The sequence below is a fragment of the Cricetulus griseus genome, assembly GCF_003668045.3.
Source record: "Cricetulus griseus strain 17A/GY chromosome 1 unlocalized genomic scaffold, alternate assembly CriGri-PICRH-1.0 chr1_0, whole genome shotgun sequence".
Classification (NCBI taxonomy): Eukaryota; Metazoa; Chordata; class Mammalia; order Rodentia; family Cricetidae; genus Cricetulus; species Cricetulus griseus.
Genome location: NW_023276806.1, coordinates 193,527,435 through 193,553,152, shown reverse-complemented (window position 1 = coordinate 193,553,152; position 25,718 = coordinate 193,527,435). Strand labels below are relative to the sequence as shown.

Here is a 25,718-nt window from a genome sequence, read left to right as displayed (position 1 = left end):
GAACCTCCCATGTCACATCCAACCTTTTTAGTCAGACCCATCTACCCCATGCTCCTGGCTTGGACCAGGAAGCACTTCCTACATGACAGCCTCTCTGTTCACCAGGCTTCATTCCATCCAAGCCATTTCCTGCCTCTAAATCTAAGACAGATCTTGTCCAGCCTTCGAGATGTAGCTGACTTGAATCGGGTCAGGACTTGTCTTTCATTAACTGAATCTAAACTTGCAGTTCCAGCATCAACATCTGCTGTCCCTTACCCTCTGGATCTCATCTCTCACAGGAAACACTCAGCTGGCCAAAGAGGCAGTCTTTTTTTTTTTTTTTTTTTTTTTTTTTTTTTTTTTTTTTTTTTTCACCCACAAAGCTTAGTTCCTGTTTACTTTAAGGGAGTCTAGCTTTCTGAAATTCAACCAAGCAGAATTTGCTGACTCACGGTGAGCCAGCAAAGAAATTACAAGCCTTTCTAGAGGTAAGTGAACAAACACACACTGGCTCATGCAGACGGTGGAACAGCTGTTATGATAAAGCTTGAAGCGAACCTTGCCTGGTTTCCAGGGCAGGCAAGGGTGACCGAGGCAGGGACAAACACGCCAGGCAGACAGAGCTTAGTAAGAAGTTTTTTTAGAAAGAGAAGGGGGAAGGAAAGAGAAAAGAGGTGAAGAGACACAGGGACACAGAGAGGGGACAGAAAAGAAGAGGGAGACAGGAAAAGTACTGTCTGCCCCAGGGAACCTCGGGGAAAGAGAAGAGAGCAGAAAGAGACGAGCAGAGAAAGAGCTGGAAAGAAAGAGAGCATAAGTGGGCGGGGCCTTGTTTGTTTTTTAAAGAACTCATACAATTAGGAGGGGATAGTAGTGGGGGATGAAGGAGGGAAGGCATTGGAGGGTTGGGAATGGGGAGTAGACTTGATCAAAACAAATTATGTGCATGTATAGAACTCTCAGCCAATAATTTTAAAAGGAAATAAAGCCAGGTGGTGGCTGGGCGTTGGTGGCGCACACCTTTAATCCCAGCACTCTGAAGGCAGAGGCAGGTGGATCTCTGTGAGTTCGAGGCCAGTCTGGTCTACAGATCGAATTCCAGGACAGCTAGGGCTGTTATACAGAGAAACCCTGTCTCAAAAAACCAAACCAAAAAACAAAAAAAGAAAAGAAAGAAAAAAAAGAAAAAAGGAAAGAAATAAAATCAAGCATGACCCATGCTCAGAATCCCAGCACTGGGGCTGGAGCCAGGAAGTACAGCAGATAAAGGCCAACCTTGGCTACATAGTGAGCAAGAAGACTGTCATCTACATTTCTTATGAAGGTGTGTATAGGAGGTAGCACTAGGGATTTAGCTAAGATAGTAGGTGCTTGAGGAGTGTGCACAAATCCCCAGGTTTGATTACTAGTACTACTAGGTCTCTAGCCTGGGACAAATGGCTGAGGTGCCTATTTAACATATCAAAGCAGACCAGGCCACCAGGATCCCTCAATCACTAACTGTTACAGGTGGCATACCCTACTCTCTACCCCAACTCTCCAGCCCAGGGGTTGGACTGTCCTTCCCTCAGCTTCCCTTCCCTAAATAACCCAACCATTTTGGTTCCCTGGCCTTCTTTTCATTACGCTTTACCCTCCTGGCCTCTCGGTCTGTTTCTCCCCCCTCTCCCCCCATCGCCTTATGTAGCTCAGAGTCATGTTCATTCTACTCTCCCAGATGTCCCTGCCTCTGGCTATGCTCTCCCTCATATCTCCAATAAACCTTCTCCCCCACCATACCTAGGAACAGTCATGTCCTTTCCTTTCCTTTATTTTATTTTTCATTCATCTGGTACTGAAAACCACCGGGAGTGGCGTAAGTGAGTTCCCTCCCCAGGAACTCGGCCACTCTGAACCAAGCTGCTGATCTGACTCTCCTAAGCTATGGAGGGATCATTTGTTTCTGCTGGCTTTTGCACCCACAGAATTTGATTCTAAAGTCTGCTGCTTCTTCCTTCCACCTTATCTAACCATCCATCTCTCCTCGCCTACTCATTAAGTGTCCTCTCTGGCTCCTGGAGCCTGCTACTCACTTTGGGGCGCCCACCATGTGAGCATCTCCCTGCTTTGGAGCACCCACCATGTAGACATATTCCTGCTGCACCTTTGGGGCCCCACCACTTGGGCAATTGTACTGACTAAGACACTTGCTCTTCTAATGGAACCCTCTCTTTCCCAAAGGCCTCTCCCAGTGCACCCCTCCAGCTGTTTTCTCCTCTATGCTCTAACCACTCGTCTCTCCCTTCTCCTGGCTATGTGTCACTACAGAGCTCCCTGCTTTATCTATTTTTCTTACCAGTCACATCAGTGTGCCAGGAAGATTCCTCTCACTCTGTCGACACCCATCACATGGGAAGGGACACCTCTCCTCTGTGATCTGGGACATTTCTCCCTGACTGAAAGCCCTGGATTGAAATTCTTGTCATACTTTGTGAGAAAAGCCAGGAAAGTGAGACTGAGGAGCCAAAGCCAAGATTGCCAAGGGCCCATTCCCAGCCAGCTCAGGGGCCAGCCACAGCAGCAAGCACCCTGTGGGTTGTCCAGGGAAAGTCATCGGTCAGCAGCTATAACAATGGCAGGACTGAAACCCTGTGGCATTGGAACCTCTCAGAGCGCGGTGCTGGTGCTAAGTCAGAGCTGCTCGCCTGTGGAGTAGAATAAACAGATCTGGAAAATGGAGAGGGAAGAGACAGTAGCAAAGGATCCAGGGCAACAAGGCATAGATTCACTGTGCCTGAAAGAGAAACTCAAAGGAGAGAAACAAAAAGAAATGGTTGATTCTCCGGTAAACACGCCAGGGGCTATTGACATTCTGGAGTATGGCTGTGGACTTCTAGCAAAGGGAGTGGGGACGCCTGGCCTCTGCTCAGAGGGCTTTGTACACTTATTCGATGTTGGAGGTATACCGCAGGATTACTGGTCTCTGTGAGAACTGTTGCCTGTGTGATACTTACTCCCCACCACCATGTGAATAGTGAAAAGGAGTCTTGTAATGAGCTTGGCACAGTGCTCCCTGACCCTGCTGGGAACAGGCAAAAAAAATCGCCTTGTCGTAAGTGTGGCCATTTTGACTTCAGATACCATTTTACCTGTAGGGTGAAACAAAGTTCAGGTTCCCAAGCCCTAGGGCAGCTGGGAACCTTCCATAGCTGACCCCACCTCCTACCCAAACCTTTGAAATACTCATTATACGTCTTTAGTGCCTTAGAAACATCATGGCTGTTCCTAACAACAGAAGGAGCAAATGAATCTGATTGGTTGCACTAGGTTTCCACATCAACCCCCAAACGCACCCCCAATTCTAATCATCTTTCCCAGCATTCTCTCCTTTACCCATGTGTGCATAATCCCTCCTATCCTCATCCCCCCACACATCCAGCATACAAAATCTATTCTATTTTTCCTACCCACGAAGATCTATGCATTTCCCCTTGGGCCCTCCTTGTTACTTAGCCTCTCTGGGCCTGTGGATTGTAGCATGATTATCCTTTACTTAACAGATAATGTCTACTTATAACTGAGTACATACCATGTTTGTGTTTCTAGGTCCAGGTTCTCTCATTCAGGATGACTTTTTTCTAGTTCCATCCATCTCCCTGCAATTTCATGATTTCATTGTTTCTAATAGCTGAGCAATAGTCCATTGTGTAAATGTACCACATTTTCTTTATCCATTCCTCCATTGAGGGACATCTAGGTTGTTTCCAGTTTCTGGCTATTACAAATAATGCTTCAATGAACAGAACTGAGCAAGGGTCCTTGTGGTAGGAGGCAGTGTCCTTTGGGTATATGCCCAAGAATGGTATAGCTGGGTCTTGAGCTAGATGGATTCCCAATTTTTGCTTACAGAAAATTTTTCTCAACAATCTGGCAGAATTGCATGAATACAAATTAAATTACTGGCATTTGTAGAACCACATCCTGACACAAGGCTACCATGACCTTACAGAAACAAAACAAAACAAAAAACAAAAACCAAAAAAAGACCTTTTCACTAGGTCATCTGCCAGTTTAGAACAGACATCCCCTTGTTTATATTCTGTGGCCAACCACAGTTGTTTCAAAATAGTTATTTTAAGATGTCTCAGTTTGCTTCAAACTGCTTGAATACCCACTCAGTTGGCTAGAGTTATATCCACTCCCATGGTGATGGCTCTTTGCAGATAAACTTACCAGTTTATCTCAGAGAACCTTTCACCCATTTTACCTAGGTTCACACACCTCTGAGCTGCACTTCCACATTAAATCAAGCATTCTGCACTAAGGACACTTTGAACTGTGAGGAGTTTTATCTTTGTTTACACCAATCAGTCCTTTAAAAATTGAAATGGCATTCCTGCCAACACTGTGGCTGCTTGCCAGTGCAGTAAGAGCCCGCCTCCTTATCCAGGACATAAAACCTCCACCAGCTCCCTTGAAGAGGAAGCAGGCTTTCATCTGCTCTCTCGGAAAAGTCTCTGCAGCAGCATGGCCACCTTCGTGGAGCTCAGTACCAAAGCCAAGATGCCCATTGTGGGCCTGGGCACCTGGAAGGTGAGTGTGCGGTCTTGGGCCACCTGCTTCTCTTGAGAAAGGCCTTGGCATTTTTCCCTTCATTACACAGCATCTGCATTGGGTTTGGAAGCCCAGAGCTCTCACCCAATGCCTTTTCATTTGGAGCTTATTTGGATTGCAGAGTTCCTGTCAGAACTTTGAGCCTTTCCCAGAATTTGCTGGCAGCTGTCAGACTTCAAGTTGGTAGTATACATTGGGAAGAAAGTTGTTTTCAGGGCAGTTATTTTCTCAGAGAGCTTTTCCTTGGGACGCAGAGGCAGAATCTCAGACCCCAGCCAGGGCTACTGAACTGGCACCTGCCCTTTACCAAGACTCCATGTGATTCCCTGACACAGTAAAATCTGAGCAGCCTGAGGACTACAGAGCCTGGGCTGGGCATCAGCTCAGGTTCCGCCCTGGCTGTGTTAATCTCTCCTGGCAACTTGCTCCATGGCCCATCCCAGTGTTCAGTGAAGCTAATGTCTCAGCCTCTCTTGGGACAGGTCTGACAGTGTTCCATCTTGTAACTCTGCCTTATTTGACTTTCCCCTTCGTGATAACACGACAATAGCCATCTTGTTTACAGGAACTGTTTTTAGTTTAGTTTGATTTCTTGAGACAGGATCTCACTCTGTAACCTAAACTGGCCCTGAAGGAATTTGGGGTAACCCTCCTGCCTCAGCTTCTTGGATGCTGGGATTACAGATGTAAACCTTCATCCCTGGATCATGAGCTGTTTGGGAGCCCTTCTCTCCTGACTCAGACTTATCTCAGTCCCCCTCCTCTGTGTCTCTTTTCTTCTTTGCACAGAGGGTAGGATCCCTCTTTGGTGTGGTGATGGATTGAAATCTTCCTAGAACAGCAAGATTTGCAAACAAATCACAAAGTTCACATCCCATCATGGTAACAAATAATCACAAATCTCCAGGCAATCTACTTGCTCTGAATAGATTTAGAGGAGATGAACATCCAGAATTTCAGAAGCAATGTAAATATTGTAAGAGATTTGTTTTCAAAGTAAGGAGATGGCACTGTGGAATAATCCTTCTGTACATGGTGAAGATGGGTTGCTTTTGTTGTTATTAAAAACAAAACAAAAAACTGATTTTAGGGTTAGAGAGAATGTTGGGAGGAAGAATAGAAATGGCTTAACTTAAGTTGTAAGAGCAGGCTGTAAATAAGCCTGAGCTAATGGCCCAGCATTTATAATTAGTCATAAGTTTCTGTGTGATTATCTGGGAGCAGCTGGTGGGATAGAAACGTCTGTCTATAAGATGGCACAGCTGTAAGGACTCTGTGCCCATCAGTGGATGTGCAGGAGGGTGGGGCTTTGAACCTGGACCCAGGGCTTTTGAGTTTCTGGCAATTCCTTGTCCCCATGATGGTAAAGCTGATGTTCTCTGCTTTCTATGCTTCTCACAGTCTGATACTTAAAAAGAATTTTTAGATTTTGTGAGAGGTGTTATTTTTATTCTTTGAGAGTATCTTATGTGGCCCAAATTGGCCTATAACTCATTAATGTGGCACAGAGACTGGTCTTGAGCTTCGGATGTGTCTACCCTCTACTCCCAATTGCTAAGATTACAAATGTGGGCCTCCACATCCCTCAGGATGTTGCTTTGTTTTGAAGGAGAAGGCAGTGTGCCCCAGGCTGGCCTCGACGTCACGACCCTCCTGCCGCTGTGCCTCTTATGGTGGGATTACAGGCATGTAGCACTGTATGAGTGCTGAGTGCTTATTTTCCTACACCAATGTCTGGCTTGGCTAGTTTAGATCAGAAGGTGATATTTCCATGTTCTTTTCTCTCCTTTTGTCTTCTTTTGCTGATTGGTCAGGGTGGGGGGCTGAATATTCTAAAGTTTCCTATCTGTTCCTTTTCTGAAACACTAAGTGCATATTGGTTACATCAACCCAGCCTTACTAAGTGCCAGGCAATATGCTAAAAAGTCCAGTCTTGTGGCAAACAAGCAACAAAAATGTCTCAAGAGGCAGGCCCAATACTGTTGCTGTCATTTGTTGTCAAGGTTTAGAAAAGTTGAGGAATCTGCTCAGCCTCATACTGTGTCGTGCCAGAGAAGACTAGTTTGCAATGACCATTCTGAGGCCCTTCCAACTGTATGGAGTTTGAAAATCCCTCTTGGTCCCTTCAGAATCTGGTTTTCAGCCTGGCCTTCAGCAAGTTGCAAGGGGAGCCACCCATCACTCTCAGAAACTGGAGGCACTTCAAGATCAACCTGGATTAGAGGACAACTAATAGTTGACTAGAGTAGGACACGGGTGACAATCAGTACGACGACATGTGTACTAAGATGCCATGATGAAGCCCATCATTTGTGTGATAACCTAAAAATGGAATGAAATAAAAAAAATAGTTCACTTTTTCTTTTCCTTTGAAAGTATATATTTTCCTTTCCCGTGTCCACTTGGAATTAAGACCTCAGCAAGGCTGTGGATTTGAGAATATGGTCTATGTGGACCCTTTAAGAGAGAAGGGGCCTTGGGAGTATCTAACTGTCTTTTCTATTGTCCTTCAGTCTCCGCCAGGCAAAGTCAAGGAAGCTGTGAAGGCCGCCATTGATGCCGGATACCGCCACATAGACTGTGCCTATGCCTATCGGAATGAGAGTGAAGTGGGAGAGGCCATCCAAGAGAAGATCAAAGAGAAGGCCGTGAGACGGGAAGACCTCTTCATCGTCAGCAAGGTACAATGGCCGGCTTGGTGGATAGGACTTCAAAGCAGGTGAAGGTAGCTGGGTGTGGCCAGCTTCAAGAGCTCGTCAGCTGTTCCTCTGTACCCATTTGTCTCCTGGCCCTTCCCCCGCCTTCGTTACATCTCTGTACAGATTTCCACACACAACACACCCACTGTTGGAGTGGCCACACCTGTGTATACTCACCGTCACTCTTCACAGGGCCTGGGGATAAGGAAGTACTAGAGGACCCGCTGCACCTAATTGAATCCTAATGCTTTCATTTTAAGAACCTCCCAGAACGCCTGCCCTCTGAGACACGAGAGCAAGGAAAGGCATAGCACAGGAATATAAAATTTTAGCCAGTGGCCAACTGTGTTAAATGACTAAAGAAACAAAGAGAATACCAAGAGCATGGGAGGCTTAGTTCACCTAGACTTGATGAGAGCTGATGACCTATTTGTTCAGTTTGAAATGTGGGACAGACAGCTGAGGTGACTATTTCGTATAGCAAGGGGGACTTGGCCTCCGGGTTCTCCTGGCATCCTTCAGTCCCTACCTGTTACGGTATGGCTGACATATCCCACCGTCTACCATGGGCCGCCCTTGCCCCAGAGGCTCTTCCCTATATAATGCAGACACTTTGATCACCTGCCCGTTTTGTATCTCTGGCCTCCAGTAGGCTGCACATTCTTCCTCCTCTTCCTTCACCCTCCTCCCAGTGCCCAGCTCAGCCTGGTCACGTCCACTCTTTCACAGGTGTCCCTGCCTCTGGCTATGCTCTCCCTTTTATCTCTAATAAACTTTTTCCTCTACCATACCTAAGAGTAGTCATGTCCTTCCTTCTTTCCTTCCTTCTTTCCTTTCTTCCTTCTTTCCTTCTTTCCTTCCTTCCTTCTTTCCTTCCTTCCTTCCTCCTTCCTTCCTTTCTTGCTTTTCATTCACTGCTGGATTGCATTTCTTAACTAATTTCATTATAAGTGAATGACCTGTCCCAGGGTTTACAAATCTCAAAAGGGAGAGAGTGACTGTGGTGTGACCCTTTTCCTCCAAATCCCTAAAGCCCTCTTATCACACCCTACAGTTGTGGCCCACCTTCTTTGAGAAAAGCATGGTGAAGAAATGCTTTCAGAAAACCCTCTCGGATCTGAAACTGGACTATTTGGACCTGTATCTAGTTCACTGGCCACAGGCATTCCAGGTTAGAGCTGCTCTTTGCCTTATCTCTACTTTCTGGGAGATGCCACAAAACACCTATTGAGCCAAGACTGTGACACTTGGAAGGGATCAAGTAGGAGATCTTTTTTATTTATTATTTTTCTGTGTATGGATGTGTTACAATAAATCTTTCTGCCAAAAGCCGCCTGAGCCCCACCGCCACGTGTGAGCTTTATGCCAGCCGCCCCACCCGAGTTAGGACCCAAATTAATACACAGAAACTTGTATCAGGTTCAATGCTGCTTGGTCAATGACTAGGATTCTCATCTGTTAGTTCAGTCTTAACTATCATAAACCTATATATTTTATAAGACTTATCAGACGCCTTATTGGCGTCCCTCCTTGTCGGTGGATCACATTGTGCCACTGGAGCAGGAGCGAAGGGGAAAAGAGGGACGCTTCCTGTTTCTCCTTTAAATATGAGTCTCCTTGCTATGTCACTTCCTGCCTGATCACCACTTCTCTACTACATTTCCCAGAATCCTCTTTGACTCCTAGTCCTAACTTGCTGTCTCATTGGCCAAACAGTATTTTATTCAATAATCAATAAGATGAACATACACAGTACATCCCCATCATGGGTGCTTTGACTACATGTATGCATGTGCACCAGGTCCGTGCTGGGTGTCTGTGGAAGTCAGAAGACAGCATGAGATCCTTAAGGCGTGGAGTTACAGATGGTTGTAAACCACCACGTGGGTGCTGGGAACCCAACCCAGGTCTTCTGTAAAATCAATAAGCACTCTTTTTCTGCTTTGCCATCTTTCTAGTTCCCAGAAGATCTTGAGAAGAGAAAAAAAAAAGATTCTGGTGTGGAGTAGAGGCTGAGGCAACAGGTGGTCCTTGGTCAGCCTCATGCTGGGTTTTATACAACTGTGTTTAAAGAAACAGTAATTTCTGCTAGCTCAGATAAATTGCAAATGACCAGTCATCTCCCTGTTGAATCCATACTCAGGAGTGCCCGGGGTAGGATGTCTTGGGGTAATCTTGTATAAGTCCTTTTAAATCAGAGTATGCCCAGGAAGTGACCTCCAAAGTACAGTGACAATGGCAGTTAGCCAGTTGATCCTCAGGAAGCAGTCTGTAGTGTCTGGGACTCTGCTCCCAAGCGTTGGAGGGATGTATGTGTGTTCTCAGTCTGTTGCCTCCATGAGCAGCAGTGGTGATAGTGGCGTGGTCTCCAATACTCAAGCCTACTGAAGGTGGCAAATTCAAAATCTGGCTACTCTCTTCCCCCCAGAGAACCATACTCTCCTGATGGAACTTTTGTCTAGTAACCTTGATGTTAAGATTCCTCCAGGTTTGTACTGGTTGATTTCTAGGATGATAATGATGACTTTTATAATATACTAACAGATCTGGAGCCCATCCAGTATTGCCAGAAATAGGGGGCTCACATCCCATGGTAGACTGATACAGAAGTTGATTGAGAGTTACTGTTTTTCTGTGAGTTTGAGCAAATGCTAATCAGACATGGACATTTCCTAATGTGCTGTCCCGAGATATCTCTTCACAGGTGTCTGAATGCAGATTTCAGTGAGCTTTTTGTTTTTATTTACAGGCTGGGAGTGAGATGGTCCCCACAGATAGTGAAGGCAAAGTTCTCATGAGTAAATCCACCTTCTTGGATGCCTGGGAGGTAGGTTCCAACTTGTTTCAAAAGTCTTCTGTCAGGTCACCTTGAGACTTCATGCTGGTATGAAAAGACCCAGTACTTTGTATACATCTCCAGGACTATTATTCTCCCATCCCCTCTCCCCTTTAAAGTGGTGTATGTGGAGGTACTTAAGAAAAGCAGAGGACAGAGGCAGGTTGATTCCTCCTACCAAGCAGGTTCCAGGGAACAAACCACAGGGAACAGGATCCAAAGGAGGGAAAGAGAAATAAACGAGTGTAAGGAGGGCAAGATGGGTCTGACAACCTACCCAAACCTGACCCGGGACCCAGAAGAACATTCACAGTGCATCACTGCCCACTGGACTTCCCTCTCTCATCAACGTTCAGCTGCTCTGACTAGTAAAATCCATCCTCATCCATTCTGTGGTCTTCAACTCTGTATACCAAATCTCCAGGGGAGTTCAGAACATCCTAAGGCCCACTTTGCATTCCGTGGGAAATCTTCAGAAGCCAGGGAGTGGAGCCTTCCTTTATGGCTTACAGAGTGTTCAAGCAGTAGCCACAGATGAGACACCAGGTGTAAGCTGAGCACACCCTGCTTGCCCCTGTCTTTAAGCCCTGGCTTCACCTTTCCCCCCAGCCTGTTCATGTTTTTACCACCTTTCTTCATGTCTTGTTTTCAGGCCCAGTTTAAATTCTCTTCCTAATGTCTCCCCTGAGATCAGATCATTTCATCCTTACCTTCTTCATCCCTATGCTATTTGAACTGTCAAATAAGCTGAGGTAGCCTAGCCCTGAGGCTCATGGCTCATTGACTGAAACCCTAGCATGTGAATGGGGCTTTAAGAATCCCAAGCAGGAAGTACATATACTGTATATGTTTACATTCTGGAAACAATATAAACAAGAACTTAGAGAATGAATGAATTATAAATTCATGTTTAATGTGTTTCAGGTTGAATAATTATCTTTGATAAGTTTATAACAAGCTCATTGTATTTAGGCAATAAATAAAGAAACCCTAGATCCTTAGGTTGGACAAATCACCAATAGTACAGATATCAGGCCATCCACGCCTAAGGCTGGATGCCTGTCACGGCCCATTTATCTGCAGGGTTTCCTTATTGCACACTTAGAACCACAGCCATGTTATAGGCTGAGGCAGGATGATTAAATCTTGCCTGGACTGCAGAGTAAGTTGAAGGCCAACCTGTCTAACTTAGGGAGATCCTACCTCCAAATCAGAAAACAAAAAGGAGATGGGAACTAGAGATGTAGCTCAATGGGTAGGTCACCTGTCTAACACAGGAGAGACCATAAACTCAGTCCCTAACATCCCAATATATAAAAAAAAATGGAGATCATTCCTTTCCTCACATTTTGGGCCATTTCCTGGATAGCCCATGTCACTCTGTTTAGGTCACCCTGATCTAAGAGCAGATAGCAAATAAACCCCCCACTTTCCCTTCTTGGTTCCACTGAGCTGGGGAGGGGTAGAAGGGCTGGAACCAGCCATGAGGGCACTGCAGTCTAGCTGGAAATACCCTTTAGTGCTGCACTTCCCCTTGCCAGGCAGGAGCCGTTCCTCGTATCCAAGGACTAAGCCACACCAGCACCAATGTGTCCTCCTGCAACCATCTAAATGCTACTCCTTCCTGTGACAGGGCATGGAGGAACTGGTGGACCAGGGACTGGTGAAAGCCCTGGGCATCTCCAACTTCAACCACTTGCAGATTGAAAGGCTCCTGAACAAGCCTGGACTCAAACATAAGCCAGTGACCAACCAGGTAAGTTTGTTTTGGTGAAGGGTCCTATTCTGGGACTGCTCCACACTGGGACCAGTGTCCATACTCTCTACTGAGTCTCCTCTCTGAGGTCTGTGTTCAGGATGTGCAGGGAGATGGGAGTAGACCTTGGGTCCATTTTGTAGCATAGCTATCAATGAGTTGCATTTGGTCTTTGTTTGTGGTTTCCTTTTTATTTATTTATTTAAATTAGAAACACGCTTGTTTTACATGTCAATCCCAGTTCCCTCCCTGTCCCCTCTACCCCTTTCCCCCACCAACTCCCTATCCCATCCCCTTTCTGCTCCCCAGGAAGGGTGAGGCCTTCCACGAGGGATCTTATGTTTGTGTTTTCTTGTGTGGCAGAGTTCTCTTGAGCCACTCAGAAAGCAGGCCTGCTTCCCCAGTGATAGAGGTGTTTTCTCTTGCAGATTGAGTGCCACCCATACCTCACCCAGGAGAAACTGATCCAGTACTGTCACTCCAAGGGCATTGGCATCACGGCCTACAGCCCCCTGGGCTCTCCAGACAGACCTCAGTAAGGCTTCAGAGTGGCAGCTCTTTTTTTTTTTATCACTCTTAAAATTAGCATTTCATAACTCGTCAATATTAGTATGAATTTTCAAGGCACCAGGAAAAAATGTTATCAGTGGCAACGTGTTTGGCAACCCAGTTGAGACTGCCAGGGTAAAGTGTTTTTAAAATGTTAATACGACTGATCCCCTGGAATACTCCATTTCTGCCATCCAGTGATGGGACAGTCTTCTAAAATTGCTAAAACACTAGAGCCTATGCATGAACCCAGAGGAAAGACACAAAATTTTCACCCCACCTGCCTTGCAGAGGAAAATGGCTGCAGTGCTCACCCTGACACCAAGTTGCTCACTGGCATGTAGCCAGGGTGGTTTTCACTCCAGCCATATTTCTTCCTCTAGTGCCAAGCCAGAAGACCCTGTAGTACTGGAGATTCCCAAAATCAAAGATATCGCTGCAAAGCACAAGAAAACAGTAGCTCAGGTAATAAGGAGTGTTTTTTTTCCTTTTAACCACCAATCCATTCTTGTCGTCATGTATTCAACTGTTGCTTGCTTTATTCAACAGTCCCCTTGGAGAGGGACAAATGGGGATAATAAGCCCATTGGAAGTTTCAGAAAAATAATGCCAGTATCAGTGAAGCAAGGACTTCTTCTGTCCATCAGCTTCCCACCAAGCTCTCAGGTTTTGGGTTCAGGTTCCAATTGTATAGGGCCTTAGCCTATGACAAACAGGCCATCCTCCTTATTCCTAACTAGGAAATCATAGTGTTGTTTCCTGGATCAAGGTACATAGGAAGAGAACTGGCAAATGATCCTAATACTGAGGTGCCTTGTTAATATTAATTGTTGTAAAGCCACAGAGATCTACTTAGATAGTTGTCATTTCACCAGAAGAAGGTGTTCCTGTAGATAACCAGACACATGGCCTTCCCTTCATGCACAGGTTCTGATTCGGTTCCATATCCAGAGGAATGTGGTGGTGATCCCCAAGTCTGTGACACCCTCCCGGATACGAGAGAACTTTCAGGTGAGACCAGGTTGATCAGCTGCTATTTTTCAGTGGAACAGATGATGGGAGGGAACGAGGGTCCTGCCCGTCAGCATCTCATCCAAGGCCTTACTTGCCAGTGTGTCTTCCCTTGTTCCAAGCACTTCATCAACTCCTAGGCCAGAGAGCTGGCCTAAACAGAACTGGATGATCACCACTGGGTCATGGATAGACTGGGGCAGGGACCAGCAAAGCCCTGCCAGGACTGGTCACAGCTGTGCCTTACACCGCTGAATATACCACTGCAAACCATTGAGTGCCTAGGTCATAGGCCAGTCATTGTCCTGGCCAACTGTACACCGTATTTGTCCACTCACAGACATTTCATAGATGTCTAGACTGGACTTGAAAAGCTGTCCTTATGAGATGCCTTTCAGGAATCACAGTTATTGTGCACACTTAGCACACCAACAAGCTAAATCTCTAACCTCTTAGAACACCACATTCTATAAATAATCCACTCTCAATTTAGAGAATAAAGTGTTTAGAGAATAATTTAGAGAATATTTTAGAGAATAAAGCTATGGACATATTTTAGAGAATAAAGCTATGGACATATTTGGGGAAATGTCTAGAACCTCACATCCCATCAACACTTTCCTTGCTAAGGATGTTTTTGAACTCTGGCCTTTCTAGGTCTTTGACTTCCAGTTGAGTGATGAGGAGATGGCCACCATTCTCAGCTTCAACAAAAACTGGAGGGCCTGTGGCTTATTGGCGTAAGTGGCACCAGGCTAAGTAGGAGGTTGACTGGGGCTTTATCTAAGGTTTTAAAGGGTTAGTGGGAAGGAACAGAAGCGTGAGGGGTTGTAGGATGATTTTTATCTTCATATGATATTTATGGCAGTTGTGAAAAATTAACCTTTGAGTCCCGGGGAATCACTAAGAGGAGAGACATTGTTATTTGATGCTCGTTTTCTGAGTCTTACACACAGAACAGGGACTTTTAAGGAATGAGTTGTCAGTGCTATGTGGGAGTCAGAAGGTCTCATTCCCTCCCTCATTCACTTGGTAACTTACTGCAGTGTGGTGTGGCCAGGAATGGTCTAGGTATTCAGGATATCACACTACAAGCTTCCTGTTCTCAGTCTTGCATTCTACTACGTATGTCAGAGAGTAACAAATGCCATAGAGAAAAATGAAGTAGGGCAAAAGGCACAGAAAGTAGTGATCCCTGTGTGATAAATACTTTAATACATGATTATCTAGGGGAGAGTCAGTTGATAAAATGATAGTTGAAGAGGGTGAAAGGTGAGTATCACGGGCATTCAGGGAAATAGCAGAAATAGCATCTTCACCATCTTGGCAACCACAGAAAATGTCCTGATGTAACAGGTTCAGGCCCCCAGATGCACCTGAGAATATGGGGCAATGACCAAGTAAGAAAAAAAGGAAGCTGGAGACAACTTTAGGTTACGATCATACAGTACTGTAGAGTATGGACAGGGCTTTGATTCCTAGGCCTAAAGGATGGATAAGCCATGAGGGAATTTTGACCAGAGGCTGGCATGATCTGATATCCCTTAAAAGACTCACAATGACTTGTGCATTGAGAGATTTAAAATACCCCATGGAAAAGTTGAGTCATTGGACCCAGACCATTGTGTCGGGGAGGAAATGAGGAAGATCACAATCTAGATAAATGGGAACACACAGTCAACTAAATTTGCCCGCCCCAAATGAACAGTTGAATATGTCTTTATTTCTCTGTTTTGTTTTTGCTTGAGCCACTCAAGTACAGAATTAGCTCAAGTACAGAATTAATGTTTTGGGAGAGATGCGCTTATTTTACCAGTTGGGTATGAACTAGGAGTGTGTGTGGAACTAGTGGATTTGGTGGACTCTGAAGTCAATCTAGCTGGGTCCTAATCCAATCTCTGCTACTCATTCACTAGAGATGAGGCCTGGGGTAGCTTGGGCAATAACACAAAGTCGCCTTCTTTATCCACAAAGTGAGGTGACAGTATTAATTACAGCAAACATTCACTAAATAGTAGGTTAGAGATAGCAGACACTTTAAGCTCTTTGCTTATCTTAATCTTATTTAATATTCATAACATATTTGTCAATTTGAGCAGTGTTTGCCACTTCACAACAATGTGAGTGAGAATTTGAGACAACGGTTCTGAGTCCCTTAGCTGTGTGCCAGCTTGCTTATGATCCTTCATTATGACACTCTACTGGTGACTGTGTCATTGATTGTTTGTAGGCCCTCCTTCTTTAATACTCCTCTCTTACTTTGGGAGAAAGTCATGTCGTGTGCCCCCCACCCCCATATTCTGTGTGCACAGTCATGTTGGGGAAGAGATTGAAGAACACAAATATAGCTGAGCATACCATATGAGACGGCCACCTATCATATTTCTGCCTCTGTGGACTTTTCTCCTTCATGCTTGTTGTTGCAGTGCCATTAATGAACCGGACTATCCTTTCCATGAGGAATACTGAAGTTAATTCACTTGATGAGAAGACTGGTGGATCCTATCTTCACTGTGTGAAACTCACTCCCCCTGAGTCCTATTTTAGCCAAGTGTGTCTAACATCAACCTTGATGGAGGCTGATCAGACCATGCTGAATTTAAATCCTTGTGGTCAGCAGGGAGCAGACTGTCACGGGGAAATGTGACTCAGAGAAACAAAGGACAATGACTTTCACTAGGGAGATCTGACCAAATCTTATTTAAACACCATGGACTCTGGTAACCCTGAAGATTCAAAGACAATACAATAAAGGCGGTAGCAGTGAGTCTTGTAGTATGTTGTTTATTGCTGTGATAACCACCATGACCAAAAGCAACCAGAGGAGGGCTCATTTGTCTTTACATGTTTCTGTCACACTCCATCATAGAAGGGAGTCAGGACAGAGACAGAAGCAAGAACTGGGAGGCGGGAACTGAAGCACAGAGCATGGAGGCATGCTGCTCACTGACTTGCTCCATGCCTTATTCAGCTTGCTTGCTTATACAGCCCAGCAGCGCCTGCCCAGGGGTGGCATTGCCCACAGAGGCCTGGGCCTCCTATACTAATCAATCATTAATCAAGAAAATGCTCCACTGACATGTGCACAGGCCAGCTGATGCAGGCAGTTCCTCAACTGAGGTTCCCTCTTCCTATGTGAGTCCCGTGTATGTCAAGTTGACAAAACTAACCAGCAGTCACCAAAGTGTCCAACACAGTTCGGAAAGTGTTGTGAGTGAGTAAACTCACTGCATTGAAAATCTCATAATTCCCATTTTACAGAAGAGCACATAGAGGCATTAGGGAGCCAAGAACTTGATGAGGGCCACAGGCAGCAGGTGGCTAAACCAACTTTTAAAGGAAGGTGTTCTCAGGAAGAGCTCAAGGCAACTTGATGCCTTCCTCTGTAGGGAGCCGGTTCCTGCATTATCCATTACAATAATGGTGCCTGAAGACACCAAGATGTAAATTACTTCACAGGCGCTGGGTAATCTCCATTCCTTTGATCTCTGCCTATCCCGTGGCTCATTTGGCCTGAGGAGCTGAAGCCATTCATAGGGTAACACGTCCCAGGCGGCTGGCCAGCCTTTATAAGGGATGGTTTTCTTGGTTCAGTGTCTCCGCTCTGGTAAGCTTATGCTCTTCCCTCTCAAGATGCATTAAAAGCTTGTCTGCAGAAGGATCCGAGTGTCCTGCGTGTATTTCTTGCCGGCCGAGAAAATACAGCGCGCGGGACACTCCTCCTCCTCCTCCTCCTCCTCCTCCTCCTCCTCCTCCTCCTCCTCCTCTACCTTCTCCTCCTCCTCCTTCCAATCCTTCTCCTGGCACCTTCCCTCCACTTTCCCCTGTGACTTTCTCAACTTTTTCCTCCTGTTCTTTTCCCACCTTGTATGTAATATGTCATCATGCCAGAGTCGGAGACACCAGCAGTAGAGCCTGAGAAATCCACAAAGGTGACTGACTGTTCATTGAGAGAGAGTGCACCCTTTGGTGTCTTATAAACCTAACACAGCCCACATCTTGCAACATTTGGCCTAAGTGCTTTAAAAATGGAAGGGAAAGGAAGGGGAGGGGAGGGGAGGGGAAGGAAGGAAGGAAGGAAGGAAGGAAGGAAGGAAGGAAGGAAGGAAGGAAGGAAGGAAGGAAATGGCTCAAGAACTGAGTGGGGACCAATATGAACAAAATGTTCCTGGAAAGTGTCACATCTTCAGTTGAACCTTCTGCAAAGCCAATTCAGGGATTTGAATTTCCGTGATGTTAATTGGAATGTTGAAAGCCCTGAGCCAAATTCTCTCTAGCCAACTTTGGTAGCCTTAATAGCCTTTTGGTACCTACCAATGTATGAGACCAGGATATTCAAGACAAGCAGCAGAAATTGAGGGTGGGAGGGCTCACATGTTTTTACAAAAACCCAAGTACAGAAAAGGTAGCAAGATGACAAAGACAGCAAGCAGTGGCTTTCTAGGACAGGGTAGAACTCCAGCAGCTCTGTGGAGCCAGAGGTGTCATACTTGAGAGCCCAATATAGCATCCTGGGAAACACACATAACAATCTCAGCCTGCCAGCCCTCACTTTCCACTAACGGCAGAAAGCACTCTCTTCCGGTTGTTTGGTGTGCAGAAACCTACTTGCTTCTATAGTACATGTTCATTTCATAGCTGAATGATAAAATGTTAATTCCAAGTGATAAAGACTGACCCCAGAAGAAAGATTCTTTCTACAACCTCGCCACCCTGCAAACAGTCAAATGGGCAGATATTTTCACCACAAAGCTCATAAGCAAGAGGAGGGTTCCCAACAGAAAAAACAAAACAAACAAAACAGAAAAACAGCATGGATAGCCTTTATCCAGAGTTTTTATGGGACAATGTATAGCTGTGAGGCACGATTGGCCTTACACATATCATGTCTTCTACTGCAGCTAACTGCAACAGACTTCTATGTAGGCAAGCTGATCTCATAAAAGAGAGCAGAAGCTGGACAAAGCCTGAGGTAATCTATACTGAGACTGGTCAATTCTCTGGGCTATCATGGGTAAAGCCAATGGAGGGTCTGCATGGGTTACCCATGACATCCTTTCCCAACCAGGGAGACAGTCATGCAGCGTTCATGTGCTACTTCCAAGCTGGGGTTGAAGCCTCCCTCCCACCATGCCCCCACCCCATCATCTCGGACTCTAGCTTTAACCTTGACTGTCTGTTGGCTGTTAATCACTTGGCCAGTGTTACTACATCTGACCTTGCCATTGACGTTACTGAGCTTTCTTGGTCCTCACATTTCTGTGATTACCTTCTAGCTTTACTGTTGCAGAGTGTTAACTATATCTCAGTTACCTCATGTTTAGCTCCTTGTCTCCTGGTTGGTCTGGGGACATCTCCTAGATGTCAGTAGCCATCTTTACTTACAATTAAGTAGGCTATAAGTTGAATTAGAACCAAGAATATATGAAGGGGTAATAGTATCTTCTAATAATAGAATGTTCATAGTTTAAAAGATAATACACACATGTATACACACACCCCAATAGAGAGACTTCTTTCCTGTCTGTTTCTATATGATCTTTTTATCTTCTTTGAAAAATTGAAATGGGAATGTTTTTTTCCAGGCAATTAAAGTTGTTTTATTTGGACATTTCCTTATATTATACAAATATGCCAGCAGGCATGAGACCACACATCGGCGAAATGGGAATGTTAAAGGGATAAAGTGAGGTCACAGAACACAAGTCTCATATCATTCTTTATCTGAATTCTTTATTCTCAACATAGTATGTATTTCTAACAAAGCAAAGTTAATTATTTATACATATTTACCTGAAAGTCGGAAAGACAAATTTCTTAAAAATACAAGGCAAAAATGGATTTATGAATTTCTGGGGCTATCATTGCTAAGTATTAGGAAATACCTAAGTAAAAGCAAAGCACTTGTTGAACTTTCTGGGTTTTTATTTTAGAGTTACCATGGCTCCTTTTGTTTTGTTTTGTTTCTAAACCATAAGTCCCTCCCATCAAGAAGTGGGATATCTCTGCTTCTCAGCTGTCTGCTGGCCTGGTGATTTGCTTCAGCTGGGATAATAGCGAACACCAGCAGAGCCACTGGGAAATCACCCCTGGTGACCCTGTGAATAAGCTTAGGCAGGGCAAACTTAGACCCCTTTGAAAGAGGGGTCCCAGCATCCCCTGATATTCCGGCCCACCCAAACACGACAGCAAGGCCAGATGCTACCAGGTGGAGCAGAGACAAACAGACCAGCCAGTTCCAGCTCTACAAAGTCATCAGCAAATGAACGTTGACTGACACTGAGCTGACTTCACACAGAAATAGGTAGCTAATTAACCCCAAGTTTCCTGACAAAGGTCTCTACTCTGGCTCAGTTTTCCTGGTTCCAGGATAAACCTGACCAGGAAAGATGCCCTTGTCTTTACTCTGTACACCACAAAGGATTTCTGAATTTCACAATGCTTGTCCTATCATTCACTATGCAAGGGTGTAGATTCAGGAGACTTTGCACTGCAGTCTGGTGGCCACTTGATTATGAGACATTTGTATGTGATTAATATTGAGGTCATAATTTAACAAAGGATTAATGATGTGTATTAAGATTTCCCAGCTGTAGCTACAAAATATCGTGCCTTTTAGCTCCCATGAATGGCATCATCATACACAGTCTAGAGGTTAAAATCTATGTCGAGATCCAACCAAAATCAACTTACAAAATGAATGTGAGCAAAAAGAGAGAAAAAGAGTTTGGAGACAGGGCCTGGAGAGATGGATCAGCAGTTAAGAGCACTTGACTGCTCTTCCAGAGGATCTAGGTTCAATTCCCAGCACTCATATGGCCGCTCACAGCTGTCTGTAATTCCTGTTCCAATGGATCCAATACACTCATATAGACATAACTTCCTGTAGGCAAAACACCTATGTACATAAAATAAAATAAATAGATTATTAAAAAAACAGAAAAGAATCCCTTAAAAAAAAAGAATCTGGAAACATTTGTATATCCCTTTAAAAGAACACTTACTTTGTACCCACTGAAAGGTGCAGGTATTATGCTGTGTTACTGGCAGAATGCTCTCAGGCAGTACTCTGCTCAGCCCAGGGTTTCGTGAGTACTAGACTGCACGAAGGTGCAAAGAACCCCACCCACTTATGCTCTCTACTCTCTCGCTCTCTTACCTTCTTCTCCTCTTCTCTCTCTCTCTCTCTCTCTCTCTCTCTCTCTCTCATCTCCCCTTCCCCCTTTCTCTCCTACCCTCTTCATGTCTTTCCCCCTTTCGCTCTCTCCCTCCCCCACCTGGAATAAACTCGATGGTTAATGTGTCTCTCGTGTTCATGTCCAATCTAGCATTCCCCTTTAAACTTAAACAAAGAACAGCACCCACCTCTTCCAAGTTTGTCCATCATGGGCTTTTCTCTGCATGTTCTGTTCAGTACAAGAAGCCTGGGTAAGGAAGGACTTCAGGCTTTCTCTGCAGATTGGCTTCTTTTGTGTGCTAATCTTGATGCTTCAGTTTACAGTCCTGCTCTTCCGCATGCACAAAGCCTGGACTTGATCCCTAGCACTGCTTAAACTTAGTGTGCTAGCTCACACCTTTAACATCAGCACTTAAAGGGTGGAGGTAGGAGGATCAGAAGTTCAAGGTTATCCTCAACTATATAGTGAGTTTGAGGTTAGCCTGGGTGATTGAGACTCCAGGTAGAAAATAGAATGGTTGTTATGACGGATCAGTTGGAAACAGGACAGATGAAGAAGGGAGCAAAGGGAGTTCTGGGCAGTGAAAATACTCTGAGACTGTAAGGGTGGACACACAATATTAGACAACTGTCAATGATTGTAGGACAGACACACCAAAGAGTGGTCCCAAATGCCAACAGTGGACTTTTAATTGACAATACTGAGTACTTTCTGTAAACCTTAAACAGCCTTTCAGAACAAAGTCACAAACATAGACACACAGACACACACACACATGCACACATACACACTGCCACCTCTCACGGTAAGAAATGAGCCTGGCCAGGTGTTCTCTAATAGCACAAGCCTGTAATTTCAGGACTTGTAAAGCCAAGTGGGGAAGACAGACTGAGGTCAGGAATTAGACATCTTCACCAGCTTTCTGTTTTCTGTGGCTTCCTTTACTGGCTAAGCTTGGCTGTCCTGGAACTTGCTTTGTAAATCAGGCAAACTCAGAGATCCATCAGCCTCTGCCTTCTTAGTGTTGGGATTAAAAGCATTTACAACTACACCTGGCTCTAAGCTCTTTAATTCTTTTCATAAATTCAAAACTTAGCTAGGTGGGATCTTACCCCGTGGTCACCATACCTTTTTTTCTATTTCTTAATTTGTTTATCTCCTTAAACCCAGGACTTAGTTCCATTCCATTCCCTAGTGCTCCTTTTCTCCTCAAATTGTACATTGTGTATTTTCCCTTTCTCAGCTTATTCCTCTTCATTATAAATCTTTATAAGCATAAACACTAGTAACCAAATGACAAAGTCTATACTGGATTGTTTTGAGATTTCCTCTGCCCAGGAATTAATCCAAATCTCTTTACTTTAGTCTCAGGCATTCTTGGGACAAGGGCATAAAGCAGTCACATTTTTTACCAAAATATCACAATAATGATCTCTAGGCCACTATTAATATTCTTTTCCTCTGAAACATCTTGATCCAGGCCCCCACAGTTCATCAAATGACCCTCAGCTCCACTGTCTTCCATGTTCCTACTAGGATGGCCCATTAAGCAGCAGTTAGAGTATTGAACTACTCTTCTAAGCTACAATCTCAAGATCCACATTCCTTTAAACAGAAACATTGTCAGGCCTATCACAGCAATACCCCAGTCCCTGGTATAGCTTCTGTCTTAGTTTGAATTTCTATTGCTATGAATGGGCACCATGGCCACAGCAACTTTTGTAGATGGAAGTTTCTGTCCCCCAGTTCTGAGGCCATTTATTCCCAAATAAACAAACAGAGCCTTATATTAATTATAAACTGTTTGGCCTATTACTGAGGCTTCTTATTGACTAGCTTTCTCTTAATTATTAATCAATTTCTATTAATCTATGTATCCCCACCTGGTCTTGATTTACTGGTAATGCCTAGATCTCTTGCTTCCTCAGCAGCTACATGGTGTCTCCCTGACTCTGCCTACTACCTTTCTCTGTCCCTGTTTGGATTTCCTACCTGGCTAAATTCTGCATGTCCATTGGCCAAAACAGCTTTATTCATCAACCAATAAGAGAAACATATATTCACAGCATACAGGAGGACACCCCCAATCAAACTTTTATAAAGGAAAACATTTAATTGAGTGGCTTATAGTGTCAGAGGTTTAGTCCACTAGCATCATGGCAGAACATGGTGGCATGCAGGCAGACATAGTCCTGGAAAAGGAGCTGAGAGTTAAAACATGTTCACCTGCAAGCAACAGGAAGTGTAGCTTGAGCATAGGAGACCTCAAAGCCCACCCCCACAGTGACACACTTCCTCCAACAACGCCACACATACTTCAAGATGGCCACAACTCCTAATAGTGCCACTCCCTGTGTGCTTATGGGGACCAATTACGTTTAAACTGCCACAGAGATTTAGTCCATTGTCATCATGGTGGGAAGTATGGTGGCATGCAGGAAGACTCAATGCTGGGGAAGGAGCAGAGTTCTATATCTGGATCAGCATGCTGCAGGAAGAGAGAGTGGCGCAGGGCCTGGCTTGAGCATCTGAAACCTCAAAGTCCACCCCTAGTGACACACTTCCTCCAAAAGGCCACACTTCCTAATGCTTGCCACTCTCTGGTGACCAAGCATTCAAATCTATGAGTCTATGGGGGTCATTCTTATCCAAACCACTACAGAGACATTCTAGATCAAGACTGTAGCAAAGCCTATGAGACTAAACATTTAGAGTACCCAAGAGTCCTAAGGTGGCCCAGGCTGTGTATTAGTGAATCACAACACCAGACAACATTAGTACAAGTTGCTCCATGGCTAGGATTTTATTGAGAGAGACCACAGTACCCAACATCTAGAGAAATTTGGGCAAGTAGACTACTCGTGAAGAGTGAAAGACAAAATTAGGATTCTGTGAGCAGGAATGGTGGCTAAGGGGAAGCCAGGGATTTTGTTTGTATGTTTGTTTTTCATAAAAAACAGAGAAAGGAGATTTATTCACAGTGACCACCTTGGAAAGAGGAGTGAAGGGGTCCTGTGACTGCCCCTGTACCAGCCTGTCTTTGAGGGTACTGATAAGAAGTTTAACTTTAAATAGAAGACAAGAGGTACTTATAACTAAGCACTCCTGGTCAAGGTGTGGTCCTGCCCATCATAGGTCATTGTCCAAGCCTCAGTTTGTCCTATGAGGTGGTCCAAAAAATTGTTAGAACTCTTCTTGGAGGGGGTGGGGAGCTTCTCTGACAGGTATCAGGGTTCCAGTTCTTTCCTTCCCCCCTCCTCCCAGCATAAATCTCTAGGGAAATTTTAATTTCTCATGGTCAATTGTTTCAATTGGGAAGGATGCAAGTGTCCTTTAGAATATCTCCTCTTCTACCAGGAAAGTTGCTGCAATCTGATAGATATGTGTAAATGGAATTTTGGTGAGTGCAAGACTTAGGAAATGTCTGTGTTTAACTACATAAAGACCATCACAAAATTGACCGTATGCTTTGTTAAAAAGGGGATATCAATAGTTTCCATAATAGCCAGGTAGTGGTGATGAACACCTTTAACCCCAGGCAGAGGCAGGTGGATCACTCTAAGTTCAAGACCAGTGTGACCTACAGAGTGAGTTCCAGAAGAGCCAAGGACACACACACACACACACACACACACACACACACACACACACACACACACCCTGTCTTGGAAAAAACAAAAAACAAAACAAAACAGCAATGACAAAAACTTCCAATAAAATAAAACTTAGAAACATATAATACAAGCTAACCCAAATCCTGAAACTAACAAAAGCAAAAATTAATAATTAACTTTAGGGAAAATTACAACCAAAAATAGTTTCTGTAACTCTTAAGAGCACACAATTCCTATTAATATTTTACTAATATGATAAAAGCTAACTAGTTATCCAAATCATTTTATGAGATTAAAATAATACTGAGTTGGACAAAAAAGCCCCAAAAGTCCAATATTACTTGTGAATAAAATGTTAAAAGTTTTGAAGAACATTTGAAGTTAATCCCAGGAGTATATTAAAAAAATAATTTCTGAGTAGAAAAGTGGGGATGATTCAGTATTTGAAAAGCCACACAAATAGATTTCTTCTTTTTTTTTGTTGAAAATAGTTTTTTTTCATACAGTATATTCTGATTACAGTTTCTGCTCTCCTAACTTCTCTCAGTCCCTCCCCATGTCTCCTCCCATCTGGATCCATACTTCCCATATCATATTAGAAAACAAATAGGCATCTAAGGAATAATAATAAAATGAGTTAAAAAAAACAAAAAATGTCAAAATAGGACAAAACAAACAGAAGGGAAAGAGACAGAGAAAAAGCATGAGCAACACATACAGAAACAGAAACACACATTTGTGCACACAGGAATCCCTTAAAAACACAAAACTTGGAGTCATCATATATGAGCAAAGGACCTGTAAGGTATTAAAAAAAAAAAAAAGCCTTGACACAACAGCATGAGACAAAGAACTGCCTCCAAAGATGCTCTTGAGTTCATTTTGTGTTGGTCATCTAGTGCTGGGCATGTGGCCTACCTTTAAGAGTGGTTTCTTTCCCCAGTGAGATTCCCTTGGAGAAAAATATTATTTTCATTTGCTAGTGGTTATCAGTTTGGAGCTAGCTTCTGGGTTATGGATGGGGACCCTGTGTCCACTTCTTCTCTCAGCTCTAGAACCTCATCTGATACAGACCTATCCAGGCCCCGTGTATGCTGCCACAATCTCTGTGAGCTCATATGTGCATTAGTCTGCTGTTTTTAGAAGGCTTTATTCTCTTGGTGTCCACTATCTCGTTGGCTCACTGTGGTGAGGCCCCATTACTGAAGACAGCACCTATACAACTCATTGAAAACAGAGAAGTCAAAGTGGTGTGCCTCCCTAGGCCTTCACCATTATAGACTAAAGTCCATGCTACTAGACGGTGCTGTGCACACTGCCAAAGGAGAGAGGTAAACACCAAGTTAGCTGCAAACCCTTTGATCTACACTGGCGGCCTGCCAGCAAGCTGCACTGGTGCATTGTCACACAAAGTTTCTGGTAGTAGCCGACCAAGATCTGATTTCATTTAAGGTCCACTCAATGGGATGGAACCGATACATAACACTGCTTGGGTAGCTA

At 44.3% G+C, this 25,718-nt stretch overlaps 1 protein-coding gene across 2 annotated transcripts; it reads left to right on the top strand.

The window, feature by feature from the left end:
- The first annotated feature begins 338 nt into the window (after positions 1-338).
- LOC100757262 (aldo-keto reductase family 1 member B7) lies at positions 339-16,193 on the top strand. 2 transcript variants are annotated; one of them, XM_027391421.2, is made up of 11 exons: positions 341-470; positions 4,412-4,554; positions 7,089-7,256; positions 8,329-8,445; positions 10,024-10,101; positions 11,744-11,866; positions 12,295-12,401; positions 12,799-12,880; positions 13,343-13,426; positions 14,084-14,166; positions 15,853-16,193. In XM_027391421.2, exons 2-11 carry the CDS (start codon positions 4,489-4,491, stop codon positions 15,893-15,895), a joined length of 951 nt encoding a protein of 316 aa, XP_027247222.1. In that variant the 5' UTR covers positions 341-470; positions 4,412-4,488; the 3' UTR covers positions 15,896-16,193. The 2 variants fall into 2 exon arrangements, with proteins under 2 accessions (XP_035307247.1, XP_027247222.1); XM_035451356.1 differs by lacking the exon at positions 8,329-8,445 and having other exon boundaries at positions 339-470.
- The last annotated feature ends 9,525 nt before the right edge of the window (positions 16,194-25,718 follow it).